Source organism: Dermacentor albipictus, chromosome 4 (genome assembly GCF_038994185.2).
Source record: "Dermacentor albipictus isolate Rhodes 1998 colony chromosome 4, USDA_Dalb.pri_finalv2, whole genome shotgun sequence".
Taxonomy (NCBI): Eukaryota; Metazoa; Arthropoda; class Arachnida; order Ixodida; family Ixodidae; genus Dermacentor; species Dermacentor albipictus.
The window spans coordinates 172,048,044-172,063,919 of record NC_091824.1 but is presented as its reverse complement, the minus strand read 5'-3'; the positions used below and the strand labels follow the sequence as shown (position 1 = coordinate 172,063,919).

At 46.8% G+C, this 15,876-nt stretch overlaps 2 protein-coding genes across 2 annotated transcripts in view; one reads left to right on the top strand and one right to left on the bottom strand.

The window, feature by feature from the left end:
* bru3 (bruno 3) overlaps positions 1-15,876 on the top strand; it is a 1,518,741-nt gene that overhangs the window by 1,015,253 nt on the left and 487,612 nt on the right. The window lies entirely within an intron of this gene.
* The window catches only part of LOC135913985 (uncharacterized), a 62,351-nt gene that overhangs the window by 32,710 nt on the left and 13,765 nt on the right, over positions 1-15,876 (bottom strand). Inside the window, exon 2 of the mRNA XM_065446685.2 lies at positions 1,829-1,955. Coding sequence (XP_065302757.2) covers positions 1,829-1,865 — 37 coding nt within the window. The 5' untranslated portion in view covers positions 1,866-1,955. The remainder of the gene's footprint in view (positions 1-1,828; positions 1,956-15,876) is intronic.

The following is a 15,876-nucleotide window of genomic DNA, read 5'->3' as shown; positions in this document are numbered from 1 at the left end:
CTTTCTCCATCCCTCATTCCCGACAAAGGACGTGCAGCTGCAGCTTCTAGACGAATGAACATATCAGTTGTTTTCAGCATTTGTTGCTGCAAGTTGCATGCAGAGAACAGAACTGCCTTCAGTTTATTTAGGCTGCCATGGTTGACAAAGTCAAGTATGCAAACTGCACAACGTGCAACGGCGAAGACAGAAACGTCGTTATTTTCATATTCTGAAGGTAAGGGTATGGTTAACATGCGGAAATAGCAAATATCTTGTCCTGGGATTTTGCAACGTGGCTATTACGTATGTCTATACGGTATCTAAGCTTAAGTTTTGACTGAACGTGTGGTATGCAGAGCTGCATTCATAGAACACTCCCCGAACCACAGTGTGCGCCCTCGTTTTCTTCAGCTGTACGCAAGGTTTCTGTCCTCTGCAGTTGCAAGGCTCCGTAATCCTTACGACGCCAAAGCTAGACAAGCCAAGATTAGTCTCTTTTAATCCGTCTTGTAGCGTTGCCTTGCGCCTGCGCTGGTTTTCTTGTTTCGCTCATACCGCGTTGTATGCGACAGACGTGCCTTAAGCCCACCGATGCGCATGTTAGACGCTTGATCCGATCATCTTAGCACAAAGCATTAAGCGCTTCGTTATATTACGGTGGAAACTATCCAACATGTGAAGTACTATTACGTCTGATTACAAAAAAAGGCAAAGAAAACGTTCCTTTCAACGTGTTACTGACACACGCGTGATTAACTCTGAATTATATCCGGAAATCAGACCTCCAACTATTTTCTCAACTGGAGTCATATGTTAATGATCGTGTTTTGTATTGACTCTTGCAACATGCTGTACATTCGTCGCAAAAATTCACGTATCCTAATAATTTTTTTCTTAACACTTTATGTAACATTGTGCTAATGACGGCTTTTACGCAGTTTTTGCACCAATGAACATGAATTGCTACGAAATTAAGATACTCATGTACGCTCCAAAATTATCCGGGCACTCAAAGGTGGCTGCCACATTCATTTCCTCCGAAACATTGCAAGCGCTGCATACAGCTCGATACAACTGCACCTTGCAGATGAACATGGCTATGAATATGGTAGTATATGTTATGGATGGCTACGACAGCACGAATCAGAGAAACACTAATAGGAACGATGTCAACACGCTTTTAACTGCAGAAGATTGGAGTACCCCTATATGAAACCACTTGTAACATTTCACCTGGTAAAGACGCGCAGGCGTTGAAAAAATTACAATGTGCGCATTTCCTGCCGCGATGACTCGGTCTCTACGGCGTTCTGCTGCTGAACTTGAGCTTAAATTACGTGGTTTGAAGTGCGAAAGCAACTTACGGGCTATGGCGCCGCCGCAGTGAGAATAACTTAAACAGCGTAAAAAAACTTAAAATGACTTCAACAGATGTAAGTATATATATATATATATATATATATATATATATATATATATATATATATATATATATATATATATATATATATATATATATATATATATATATATATATATATATATATATATTCTGTGATTGTGCGTGCCACAACCCCAATATGGTTGAGGCATGCTGTAACGAAAAACCCTCTTCATTACAGGATCATTCACAACCTTCCAGTTGCTTTGGCGCATTTAGTTCCCATCGCCCAAGTAAAATGAAGCAAATTGACAGACCGATGAGCTCCACAACGTACGACAGTGTGGAAAGCTTAGCACTGGCAACTAACTCAATATGATTCGACTGCTAGACCTTCTCGATGCTGCTGCTATCACTGCTGGGGAGCACGATCGCCTGGTCATGCATGTTAACAGCTGTGCTTACTTGTCGATTCGTAGGAGCTGCTCTCCGGCCCATCCATCTTGATGGAACGTGTCGGTATTCCAGAAGTCACGCAAGCATTCTCACGCAGACATGATGATGATGATGATGTCCTTGATGGCGTGACCCACTACGGGCAAAATCCATGTGCTAGGCGTTAGGAGACAACTAAAAAAATAAAAATGTCGCTAAGTAAAAAAAAATGGCTGTGGCTTAGCTAAGGTTAAGCCGAGGATGCGAAGCATACTAGCCTTTATTTTAGTTGTTGAACCACTCTTTAGCATGGTGAACTGCTGTTGCTTGGTTATATTTGGTTCGGCTAGACGAAGAAACAACTCATGCGTTACTCTGCTTCGCCTTCAAGAGTGGAACGCGACAGCGTTCCCGTCGACCCGCCAAGGGGTGGAAGACAATGGCCTACGGCGCAGCGACTACGCGCCCCGCATTGGACGCGGTGAGCGTCGAGCAACGCAGCGTTCGGCGCGGCAACGAAATGTGCGCCTGAGCAAGCGACGCACTCCTGAGCCTTAGAAACGGCTCGTTTCTAAGGCAACACCACATTCACTAGAGGCGCTTTTGTACCGCTTTGAAGCATCGTACTCGTGGCTCAGTGGTAGCGTCTCCGTCTCACACTCCTGAGACCCTGGTTCGATTCCCACCCAGCCCATCGTGCAAGAGTTAAGCCAAAGCCACCTAGAAAATCAGTCTCTGTAGCACGCCGCAACCTTTGCTTCTCATTCCAACGAGCAGCTGTCTCCAGGAGTCATCTCACCTCGTGAGTGTCTAGCAGAGGCCGTAGAGTTTCTCACTACATTACCTAGAGGGAAGTCTGGCGCTGCTGCGCCGTGGTATGCATGGGAATGCCGGTATATTGTGGATTCGGATTGGCATCGTTCTCGTAGAGACAGGACACCTTGAAGACGCGCTTGGCAAGTACCGTTCCGTCTGTCACAATGATTCATTTTCTACTAGAACAGCACGTGAAAAGCTGTTTTAGCTTTATTATTACGCGAAAACATGTTTTGTTTAACTATGAGAACTTGTTATTGTGTGTACGACTACATGTTACGTAAAAAGTATCAGCGGGCCGCTCAAGTTGGAAGACAGACGACAAAGTTCGCGCTCGCTTTGAAACAGTTGGTCGTCTGTTCTTGCTTTTCTTCGCTTGGTCATGCATTGTGGGTGAGTAAAGATGTAATATGCGTGAATGGAAACATTTTATGAAGTTTTTACTTTGAGAACGCGTTGTTTGCGTAGCCATATCCACGTTTTAGACGAAGCCTCTTACAACACCAGCCAACACGAGCCTCGCACACACATATCCCGTCATTCCCATGACGTCACAGTGCCCCCTTAAGAAACTCCCATAGACGGTGGCGCCAGATTACCCTCTAGGTGTTATAGTGAGAAACTCTATGGCAGAGGCAAGCGCAGCTGCTTATATACCGCCGCGACGCCGCGAGCGACGGCGCGAGTTGGAGCCCCGTTTCTCCTCCGTCGTGACGTCACGGTGTCACGTGGTATTGAAGGCGACACCGCCGCGCCTGAGGAGCTGGGTTGAGCTCTCGTAATATGCTTCGCATAAAATTCGTGAGCCATGCATTCCACTCTGTGAAGGTGGATTACCAGCGAAGGTGTCGAGCGCATGGCACAGAGGTGACACAGAATTTTGAAAAAAGTACGAACACATTTATTAATCCGTAAACATTCTTTCGCGAGCTCCCCAGCTTTGTCACGCGAAAAGTGTAATGCCTTGTACCTGCAAAAAATGCGTCGTTTGCAAATACACCGAATTGTTATGGTACTGTAAATGTAGATGATTGGTAGCTTTTAAGCCATATATATAAGGAACAATCTAAAGCAAAAAGAAATTTAAGGGAGACTACTCATAGAGATGCATAGAGCTCCTTAGAAAATAGATAGGGAAGCTCGTAGTAGGGGTGGGCCAAGTAAAATTTGGGGTAGGTGAGCGTGAAATTTGGGGTTTGATCAACTTGAAAGTTATGGGTGGGCCAGCTTGAGACTTGGGGTGGGCCAGCTTAAATTAGGGGATGGGGCGAATATAAATTAGGTGGTGGGACAACTTAAAATTTAGTGGTGAGCCAACTTGAACGTAGGCCAACGTATATTTAGGGGTGGGCGAACTTAAGTTAGGGGGTAGGCCAACTTAAGATTTTAGGGTGGCCCAACCAAAATATGAGAGTACGCCAATTTAAATCTGGGGGCAGGCCAACTTCAAATCTGAGCCTGGGCTATACTCAATTCGGGGATGGGCTAACTTGAAATTTGGGGGTGGGACAACTTAAATTTGGCGGTGGGCCAAGTTGAATTTCGGGGTGGGCGAACTTCCGTTTTGGGCTGGGCCTGTACAAAATTTGGGTGTGGGACAGCTTTACATTTTGGGGTAGCCCAGCGTGCAATTGAACGCTGCTGAGGGTCCGTCGAGTGATGAATCCCTCGTGGGCAAGCGAGTGCGTTGAGACGCTTGGCACGTTTTCATTGAGCCTTGCCAAGGCGCAGTCACAACGCAGGCGAGATCTTGCGTGGACAAGGAACGCGCCCAGAACACAGGCCTGCGAAAGTGACAGCGAGGGTGACAGCCTCCCCGCGGCGGTGCACTCTACCCTCGCGCAACGCCTCACGCGCTACTGCGGCAGCTGGCGTTCCCTTCCGACCGCTCTGCTCCGTCGAGCCGTGCTCGTGCCCGGCGATCCGGCTCAATTGGTACCATTGCATTGAAGAGGCCTGCACGAGAAAATCGGCCTGCACGCTCTACTGTATTCGCGGACAACTTTCTGTGGCAATGAAGGGAAAGCTACGGGCGGGTGGCTGCTGCACATGTGTTACGGCGCCAAGTAGTCCGCCAGCGTTTGGCAGTGCTTTTGCTTGCTCGGAACAGACCTGAATCGACACAGCTTCACGTGCGACGGTTTCGCATTTGCCCAGACGCTGAAGGTAAAAGCCGAAAAAACTCTTGGAGGATGCTTAAGCTTCGCCTTCAAGAGTGGAACGCGTTAGCATGATCGCACCTCGTTCGCACCGCCCACTCATTCGCTCGGCATGCTCTTGAGTCACACAAAGACGAAACGTGCGCCCGAGCAAGCGGAACGAACCAAAGAACTCGGTGTCTCGGAGGGAGAAACGATCTACGCGAACCAAACGTCGTGATCGGCACGGACAGCCGGGCCGCGACGCGCCATGAAGGCGGACGCGGTCATGGGGCTGAGGCCAAGGTGGGATCGTCCTCTATCTCGCGGGGAACGCCAGGTAGCGTCGAGGAGTGAGGACGTGTTTACGCCGGCTCCGCGAACAACCAAGGATTCTGGTGGTTTTTCTGGCAAAATGATCTGCGATAGTGCTACAATCGATTTTCGGAAGTGACAAGGACCCTGTGGACAGAATTGTTTGTCCCTGTGAGTCGATTTTCAGTGATTTTACGGCTAAAAAACTGTAACCGGAGCACAACGCCACGCTAAGCCTCACCTCGGCTTCGGCATGGCCCCGGCCGTGGACGGCGTCGACGGACAGCTCCAAGCCAGCGGCGGCTCCCAGAGAAGCGGCGACATGGAAGTGACGGTGGAAGGCAACGAAAAGGATCCTAAGGGACCCGACAACGAAGGATGGTTCACCGTTTTGGCGAAAAGGAGGCAGAAGACCGTGCCAGCTGGCGCGGAGACGACGCTCGGACGCTCGGCGGACGCTCGGCGCGACGCGCTCAAGAAGGGAGCAGGGAAGAAGGAAGCGGAGCTATCGGTAGCATCGAACCTACCGAGACTGCCTGCCACGGGCTGGAAAGTGACTCTACGACTACGAGAAGGCCTCTCAGTGCTTCAGAAGGCACCGGAAGTCAGCCTCGGAAGAGCAGTGCGAGAAAGCGCTGGCGTCAGCCTACAAGAAGCCAAGGGAGACCGCTTCGTGATAAACACCAAACAAGGTACGATCATCTACCACACATTATCTATGGAAAATGCTAAAAGAATAAGCAAGATAGATAAGATCAGAATCGGAGATAAGGACTACGGGGTCGTCACGTACGTGAACGCACCGGAAAGCTGTGGGCGTGGAGTTATTCACGGCATAGAGGAAATGTACTCCGATAAAGAAGTCCTAAGCAACCTCAACGAGGACGAAGACAACCCGACAATTCTAGAAGCAAGAAGAATGGGCAAAACCAGAACTTTCCTCCTAACTTTTGACGACGAGGAAGTTCCACGCAAGGTTTTCTTCATGGGCGCTATCCTACGGTGCTTCCTATACAAGAAGAGGTACGAAGTATGCTACAAGTGTGGAGGACTCGGGCATAGATCAGACGTATGTGACAATGACGAACCGAGGTGTAGAGGCTGTGGGGTAACCAGACCACAAGAAGGACATCAATGCGAACCCCAGTGCCAGCTCTGCGGCAAAAACCACGTCACCGGGGATAAGAAGTGCAGGAATTTATTCCGCACCCCGTACATCGTGAAGAAGAGACAATGGGAGCAAAAACAAGCGGCCGAGGAGGCGAACCAAGAGGAACTTCGTAAAAGCAGGCCAAGCGAGAGATCGAGCAGCATGACCAGGAGCCGTTCAGAGTCCTTCCCGAGGCTACAGACGCCGCAACACCAGACACAACAGAAGGAAACAAGTAACAAGGTGAGCTGGTCAGACAAAGTCTCCCAGGATTCAGACAGGGATAGAGAAAACCAGGAGCTAAAAGCGCTTATTAAGAGGCAGGAAGAGCAAATCAGAATACTGATTGACGATAGGAAAAAGGAGAGAGAAGAATTTTTAAGGATAATCGAGGAGATGAAAAAAGAGAAGGGTGGAAACAGTAAGACACAGGAAGAGAGTGTAGGGGACAAAGAGCCCAAAACACATCGGCCCCCGCTCAAAAAGAAGAGAACGGGAGAGACAGAGTCAGATAGTAAGATGGACAAAGTTACTCAGGATATTACTCTGATGAACGGAGCTATGATGCAATTCATGGAACAAACTCGAGCGGAATTTGAAAAACGCGATTTCGCTTTAAAAGCTGAATTCGATTGGTTTAGAACACAATTAATTAACATTCAAAATGCATTGGCAAAATAACACCATCTGGCAGTGGAATTGTAGGGGCTTCCTGAAAAAGAGGGCAGTCCTACAAACATTCCTAACTAACATCGATAAACCAGACGTCATTGCGTTGCAAGAGTGTGGGAAAAATGCAAAATTGGCCGGCTACACAGCCTACACTGGGCAAGGAGATAACCGGCAGACAGCTATTTTAGTTAAAAGAAACTTAGCAGCAGTCCTACACGAGACTGACACAAATAATATTGATCACGTCCTAATTGAACTAGTACCGAGGAAAAGAAAAGATAGGAGCCTATACGTTCTCAACGTATACAGCTCTCCTAGGCAAAAAAAGAATTGTGGCTTCGATCAGCTCATCGAAAGGTCCAAAAACATTGCAGGTAACAGCCCCATAGTCATAGTCGGAGACTTTAACGCGCAACACACGGCTTGGGGGTACAAAACCTCGCAACCAAAAGGCAGGGAATTATGGGATACTATCTCCAAGCATGGACTAACCCTACTAACAGATCCTCAAATTCCGACGAGAAAAGGAAATAGCGTTTCCAGGGACACCACACCGGACCTTACTCTCATAGGGGGACACATAACCGCACGATGGTGTAACACGGGAGAGGACTTGGGGAGCGACCACAGAATTATAGAGACTGTGGTAGAACACGGCATACCAACTCCCAAACCCAAGCAGATCGAAGCAGTAAATTGGAACCTCTTTAGGGAGAAATGTGCCGAAAACGAGGAGCTCAAGGATGTAGGCAGTTGGAGCAAAGCACTCTTGGAAGCGGTTGAAGAGGCCACCGAGAAGGTGGAGGCGGACGAAACGCAGGAGGTAGTAGACCGGAAACTGGTCGGATTATGGAGGAAAAAGAAGCAGCTAGAACAAACATTGAAAGAGAATAGAAGCAATAGAAACATTAGGAGGGCATTAGCGCACCTGAACGGAGAGATTGAAGAATACGCACTCGAACTCACGAAACGAAATTGGAATAGCATATGTGAACAGATGGATCACAAAATTGGTAAATCAAATGCATGGCAACTATTGAGGCACCTACTTGATCCCCAAAGCAGCAAATCAGAGACGCATAGAAACATGCAGAAATTAGTGTATAAATACGAAGGCAGTAACAGACAATTGTTCGCTGAAGTTAAGGATAGATATCTTAAATGTGGTCCGCAACAAACACTGCCGGACTACAAAGGGGAAGAGAACCCCCTCTTGGACAGCCCCGTCACCGTAGGAGAAGTCAGGGCCGAGCTGAATCGACTAAGAACGAAAACAGCTGCAGGACCGGACAGAATCAGCAATCGGATGTTGAGGAACCTCGATGACAAGTCAATAGTAAACCTAACAAATTTTATGCAAGAGTGTTGGGACAAGGGTAAAATCCCCAAAGAATGGAAGGAGGCTAAATTAGTCCTAATTCCAAAACCGGGGAAAAAGCTCAGTCTCGAAAACCTCAGACCAATATCCCTCACGTCATGCGTCGGGAAACTAATGGAACACGTGATACAATCTAGAATTAGCAGATACTTGGAAGACAAAGACATGTACCCTGACACAATGATAGGCTTCAGAGCACACCTATCTGCGTGCGATGTCATGCTACAGCTTAAAGAGCAAATTATCGACCACCAAACGAGGGACACGAAAGCCATCGTTGGCTTAGACGTGGCCAAAGCATTTGACAACGTAGACCACAAGGCAATCTTAGAACAATTGAATAGCCTAAACATAGGTAGACGTACCTACGCGTATATAAAGGACTTTCTGACTGACAGAACAGTAACGGTCAGTCTAGGTGGTAACGAGGAGAAAGGGATAGAGCTCAGCAATAAGGGGACACCGCAGGGCTCGGTGCTTTCACCCACTCTCTTTAACATAGTAATGATGGGACTCCCGCACAAACTTCAGGACTTACGAGGTCTAGAACATACGATCTATGCGGACGACATCACCCTATGGATAAATAGAGGAAGTGACGCCTACATAGAAGAAACGCTGCAAAAGGCCATCAATAGAATTGAAGAGCATTTAGAAAAAGCCGGACTTAAATGTTCAGCTACGAAGTCGGAGGCTCTCTTCATCAGTCCACAGAACATGCGAAAGAAAATTCCTAACCACGGGATAAAACTCACTGTTAATGGGGACGCAATTCCGAACGTAAAAGCTATACGAGTGCTAGGCATGCACATTCAGGACAATCTAAGAAATACGGAAACGATTAGAAAGCTTGAAATGAGCGTAAGCCAAACTTGTCGACTCCTCAGAAGAATCGCCAACAAAAAGGCAGGCATGAGGGAGGCTAACCTATTAAGGATAGTACAGTCCTTCGCGATCAGCAAGATCACATACGCAACACCGTACCTTAAACTAACAAAGGCCGAGAAAAACAAAATAGAAATCCTTATTAGGAAAGGAGTTAAAACAGCCCTAAACCTGCCACCATGCACATCTACGCAGAGGATACTAAACATGGGCATTTCAAACACCCTAGAAGAGTTGATCGAAGCCACACTAGTCTCCCAGCAACAGAGACTAATGCGAAGCAGATGTGGTCTGAGAATTCTAGCGAAACTAGGATACAAAACTAACAACAAAGTAAGAAACACGGGAGCCATCCCGTCACAAATCAGAGACAGGATACGCATACCACCACTCCCAAAGAATATGCATCCCAGCCACCACCAGGACAGGAGGAAAGACAGGGTTAAAGCGTTACAAAAATCACTAGATAAACAGCAAGGGGTGTTCTACACGGATGCAGCAGAATATGAAAGCAGACCAGGTTTTGTCTCAGTGACGACACAGGCTAACGGTGAGAACTCAAAGAGCTGTAGTACCCCGCAAAACAGTGTGGAGGTTGCAGAGGAGGTGGCCATAGCCCTAGCTTTGACTCAAAAAGGGGTGAAAATCATAGTGTCAGATTCCAAAACGGCTATCAGGAATTATACCGCAGGGAGAATCTCCAAAGAGGCGCTCAACATATTGGAGAAAGGACCAATTCCAGAAGAATTAGTGAACCTTATATGGACTCCTGCCCACGAAGGCTTGCCCGGCAATGAGAAAGCGCATGCATTGGCCCGAGAGCTTATTTACCGGTCCACCAATGCAGCCTCTACAGCCAGGGAGCCCCTACAAAAAGAGGAAGGTGTAAACACTTACAGCGAAATTCTCGATTATTATAGAATGGGAAGGAAAACACTGCCAGAGGCGCATAAGAAACTAAGTAAGCAAGAAGAGATAACATGGAGGCAACTCCAAGCGGGGGTGATCTGCAACCCCTACATTCTGAAGAGATGGCACGATAGCATTGAGGCCATGAGTTGCAAACACTGCGGGGCAAAGGCAGACATGATCCACATACTATGGACATGTCCTCGATACAATAAACCAGACAGGGATAGACAATCCTGGGAGACTTTAATGACCAGCTCAAAGGAAGATGACCAAAGAGAAGTCATCCGCATGGCCCTAGACACCGCTGAGCTCCAAGGAGCATCAGCCAGCTGAACGGGGAGGAGTAAGCCGAGGAGACAGGAAGACTCTTGCCTCCTCGGGGCTCTTTTTGCGGGTGCAAATAAACGTTATTTCTCTCTCTCTCTCTCTCTCCTCTATCTCGCTTGGGAGCACCACGCAGACGCACGACTCCTCGCCAGCAGCACGGCACGCATCGCAGGGGACGCTTTCCCACCAGACGCGCTACGGCGCTGCGGTCACGTCAGAGGCGTCCCGCATCGGACGCTGCACCTAGGAATCGCGCTGTGAGCGGAAAGAGAAGCCGCGTCGCCTAAACTCGAGGGTTCGAGTGACGCACGCTGCGAGTTGGAAGGGGAGAGAGCGAGAAAACTTATTAAACGCAAGGGTATTAGGGCATCCTCGCACCGGTCCCCACACGGCCCCAATGCGCTCAAACGAGAGAAAGGAGAGAAGCGGGCGAGTGGCGCGCCACCTGTCGGGGTAGCGCCGTACATTGCGAGGAGGGGGTCTTCTGTGTTTGCCACAAGATGGCTCTGCGTGTGCGCCAAGCGCAGAAGAAATGTAGCGGAAACTTACTTCGCTACTAGTTTAACTGCGACTTCTGTAGTTTGCATGCTCATAATTGCCGATATACACCGCAGTATAACTTTCTACCGCACATTTCTAAGACAACACCGCATTCACTAGAGGTGCTTTTTTTTCGGGCTGCGGAGAACGAAGTCGCGGGATCGAATCCCGGCCACGGCGGCCGCATTTCGATGGGGGCCAAATGCGAAAACACCCGTGTACTTAGATTTGGGTGCACGTTAAAGAATCCCAGGTGGTCGAAATTTCCGGAGTCCTCCACTACGGCGTGCCTCATAATCGAAAAGTGGTTATGGCACGTAAAACCCCAAAATTATTATTGTTCTTTTTTTTCTTTTTGCGAACATGTTTGTAAAATTTTGTTTCACATGCCAAAAAAGGCGCTGAGTGTTTTGGGCCTCACAATGGACGTGTGGTCACCACTTTTCAGTAAAAAACGTGAGATGAAAACCAGTTGTCGATCAGATTCACATCCGAGTTTTATGGCGATAGCGATTTTGTGGGTCCACCACGTGTATTTTCGCTGTCGTCATGGGCGTCGGCATCGCCGTGACGTCCCGTTATAAAGCGAGTACGACTAGATCGTGCCCCAGGCGCGGTATGCCGCGGCTGCGAGCGAAAGCGGCGAAAATGAGCAGAGAAGAATCATGACTTAATGAGCGTTAGAGATCACGTGATCAAGCGCAAGCAAGAGGTGGGGCGGGGGCGCGGCTTCATCTCATCCCCGGCCGGAGCTGCGCATGGCGCGGGTGAGCGTATACCCAGCCGCTGCGCCCCACCTGGGCGGATGGGCGCGCCGAGGTGGCTGGTTGGTATCATACGCGCCGTCTTCCCACGTACCTAGTGTGAAAGGTTGCGTGATCTGAAGTTTCGGAGACGTGTTGAAAGGGAGAGGCAGCCCGAACCGTTCTGTTCGTTTTACCAGCCTTTATCACGAAACGTTGTGGTAGCGAGTGTTCTTTGTCATGGAGTGAGGTCTCTTCATGCTTACCTGGGCGCACGTGACGCCATTCTTGTTAATTTAGTTAGTAAGGAAATGTTTTTTGAAATCTTTTCTTCCGGTAAAACTACAAATCATACTTTGTCTACCACGCCTTGCCAATACATTGCTATCGCTATCAGTGCTTCACGTTCCGGGCGAAACTGCGACTTCCTTTTGTGCTAATAATGGATGCTCCTGTCATGTATAAAGACTAATGTGCGCGTGTCTGGTACGGCAGACGGCCAGTGACTCTCAGAGAAGAATGGTGGGATTCGGCGCGAGCTCGCAGGATCGGCACCTCGGCCAACAGCCAGCCAGGAAGAGACATGGATGGATGCATGGAAAAACGTTATTTTCGTCAGAACGCATCTGCGGACGATTCCGTGCAGATGGCCATCAGCTCATGGCTGACATGGCTCAGGTTCTGGAAGGTAGACCAGAAGAAAAGAAGGAAGAAAAGCGAGGCTTTTTTTATTATTCTTGTCTCTTATTTTTCTTAGCCGCATTCGGTTCGCGGGACTATCAGAAGATGTACAGCTTTGGTAACTTTAGATATTTGATAGTGTCGAAGATGGAATTTGAATTTCTAGGTTATCAAGCTGTGCTGTTTCAGACTATTTAGTGGCCTGGATACAAGAGGTCTTTTTGGATAGAGAATTCTTTCATCTTGAAATTCTAACAGCGCACAAAGACGAGAACGAAGAGAGAAGACAGGACGACGATTTTACGGTTTCAAGATGCAAGTAAACCAACTAGTCCAGTTGTCCATTCTGTTACACTATAGAGAATTCTATTGCTTCAAAGATGGGGTGACATCGAGCACATATAAACAGACGGGCGGCGTATCACAGCGATCAGTTCTTTCACCACTTTTGTTTAATATTTTGTTATCTTTTGTCCCAGTTCATCACGATGTGCAACTCGATTACTATGCTGCTGACATTGCGTTTTTCTCCACATCTCGGGATGCCAATACGTTATACCAGATTTTGCAAACATGTCTGTCTGAACTCGAGTCCTGGCTGGACGGACTGTCTTTTCCACTTAACGTCAAGAAATGCTCGTTACTTGTGTTTTCATTGTCAAATCCCGTTTTTATTTCTCTTCATTATCGAAATGAGCCGATACCGCAATTGCAACTTTGGAACACTTAGGGATAACTTATGATGGTAAGCTAAACTGGCAGCAACAAATCGAATCAAATGCTAAAAAAGGGGAAGGTGCAATGGCATTGTTGCGCCTGTTCAGTAATAATACACACGGATGCGTAGAGCTGCGTTGCTGATGATTTATAAACTTTACGGCCGCCCCATTCTCTAATTTGGCCGTGTTCTTCTTTAAGGATGTGCAACATACAAGCTGAGACCTTTAGTACCACTGAAAATACAAGTGCTGCGTCTCTGTTTTGGGCTGCCAAATTGTGCGGCTAACCATGTGTTTTATCTGGAGTCTGGAATTATTCCGCTTGAATCCTGATTTGAACAACTTACTGCCCTGATCTTCCTGAAGCTTTACGATGCATTCCTCTCCTAATTGCAACCGATTTTCATCAATTCTCCCGAATCCTTTTTCAGAACAGGTTGGTGGCGTTACCGACAGGCGGAAGTTGTTTTTGTTTAGGGTCTTTTAAAATAATTCAGGCTTTTCTACCGAGCCTGATTTTTCCAAAACCTAATTCGTTCAGGTAAAACTGATTTTTGATGACATTTTCCTAAAACACACAGAACTTCGCCCTGCGCGCATACTTGAAGGTCTCCGTCAAGATCATCTTATTCAATTTCAGTCTCGCTTGATGAATTCAACGAACGCATCACTAAATTTAGAGGAGACCAGTGTTTGCATCTTTTAAAATCAGTTTAACTGGTCTTTTGCTCTCCCTCTCGCTGATTACGCTCCAATATTCCTTGCTGAATTTCTGGCAATTATTCTGGCCATTCGAAAATTGGGTCCACAGAAATCTGAAGTAATAATTGTTACAGACACGTTTCGGTCTGTACACATTTACTTCTAATAATTGGTCACACCTGTTGAGTATAAGTTCGACTCTCGTCCCAAACAATTTGTCTGAAGTCCGCTTTGTCTCGGTCCCCGGACACAGTGGAATCTTTTTAAATGAATCAGCTGACTCGTTCGCATCGTCATCACTAAATGATGTGGTCTTAAATGTTTGCCTGATTTCGCTTTTAAAAGAACAGCTAGGCTTAAACGCCTTTGATAGTTGAATTGTAATGAATCATCCATGCTTTCCGCAAACGATTTTCGACACCTAAAATTTCGATGGAACATAAAGAAATGTCTTTCGCGCCAATGCGAGGTGACGTTATCAAGCCTCCGCTGTAGAGTTTCCCGCCTAAATTTTTACCTTCATAGGTCTGGTTTATCCATAACTGACCTTGTCTTGTATGATATCCTTAACAGTGGCGAGTACGCTCTATGGGGGATTGGCCGAAAAGTAGGCAGTTTTCTTTATGCTTAGAAGTAAAGCGAAACTATATTTGAATAGTGGAGCGTGGGACGATAGAACTGCAATTTAGAAGTGTAATGAAAGATTGTTAAGAATTTTGATAAAATAAGTTAACGTAAAGAATTGAAATTTTTGAAATTATTGATATTTTTTTTATAAATTCAGCAGGGTACTCATTTTCTATCTCTAATAAAATTGTAAACTGCAAGAAAAGCATCCCTCTGGCTGGATCCCAGTGAAGTCGCCCCAAAAGAAAGAATGGTTGGCGAGGTTAGCGATAGCCCAAGTTTGGTAAATGAGTATTCTAATAGTTTTATTTGTCTTACAAAGCGGCGGCACGAGAGAAAATAACGTTCTATAGTTTCCGGTGCACTGCAAAAAAAACATAAAGGGGACATTGCGAGACCAGACCTGTGTAAGTAAAAATTTCGAGAAGGTATACGACACCTCAATTTTGTAAAGGAAACTGCCAATTGCCTTGAAGGACGCCAATTATTATTCCATGGGAAGCCGAGATGGTAGAATTCAGATGGTAGAATTCAAGATGGTAGCAGGCGGTGTTAGCATGGATATTGCTGAGTTTTGAGATATAGCGAAATTTCTGTACCTAGCCGTGGTGACATAAGCTGCTGTCGGCAAAACAGATGGGATAGGGCCGTTGAGGGATGCTCGTGCGAGTGAATCAGCCATTTCATTTAAGTGCAACCCATGATTTCCCGATACCCAAAGCAAACATACTTTAAGTACGGAGGTACCATTGAACGAAATGTTCTCTGAATTCTTGAATTTACAGATGCAGTTAGTGCTGTGTATTATTTATACAGATAGCGAGTCGGTCACAATGACTGCTAATAGGTCCTCTTGGGGGAGTTTTCGTAATGCTGATATGATCGCTAATAATTCTGCTTGAAATATAGGTGTGAAGTCGGGAAGGTGAAGGGAGTAAGACCATTGAAGAGATTCAGAGAAGATCCCCACTCCTGCCTTCTCATTGCACACAGAAGCGTCAGTAGCTATTACATTGTCAGTGGTTAGCTGGTGTAGGTGGCCGTGTAAGATATTTATTAAATCTCGCCTTGGTAATAGTTTAGCACGATTTGGGAATACGTCCTCGAACTCAATTTTGAGGTCTGGCAAGGCATCATTTGAATGGCAAACTTGGCGTACGGAGACATCCCATTTTCGTAACTGTGCTCGCACAAATATTATTTGAGGATGGTGGAATCTCGACCAGGATAGTTGAAAAAACTCAGACGGTTCAGTGATAAATCTATATTGCGTACGTATTTTTAAAAAGTAATAAAGTTTAAAATTGTCTGAACCGTAAGCATGCGGAATCTGCAATCTAGGGTGGGTATATGAGCCTCCTGATATAGAACAGCGTTGGCAACAAATCTAGGTAACCCGAGACATGACCGTGGAACTTCTCTTTCTAAAAGTATGAAGGTTTAATTTTGTAGGCGGGGCCACCGGAATTCTAA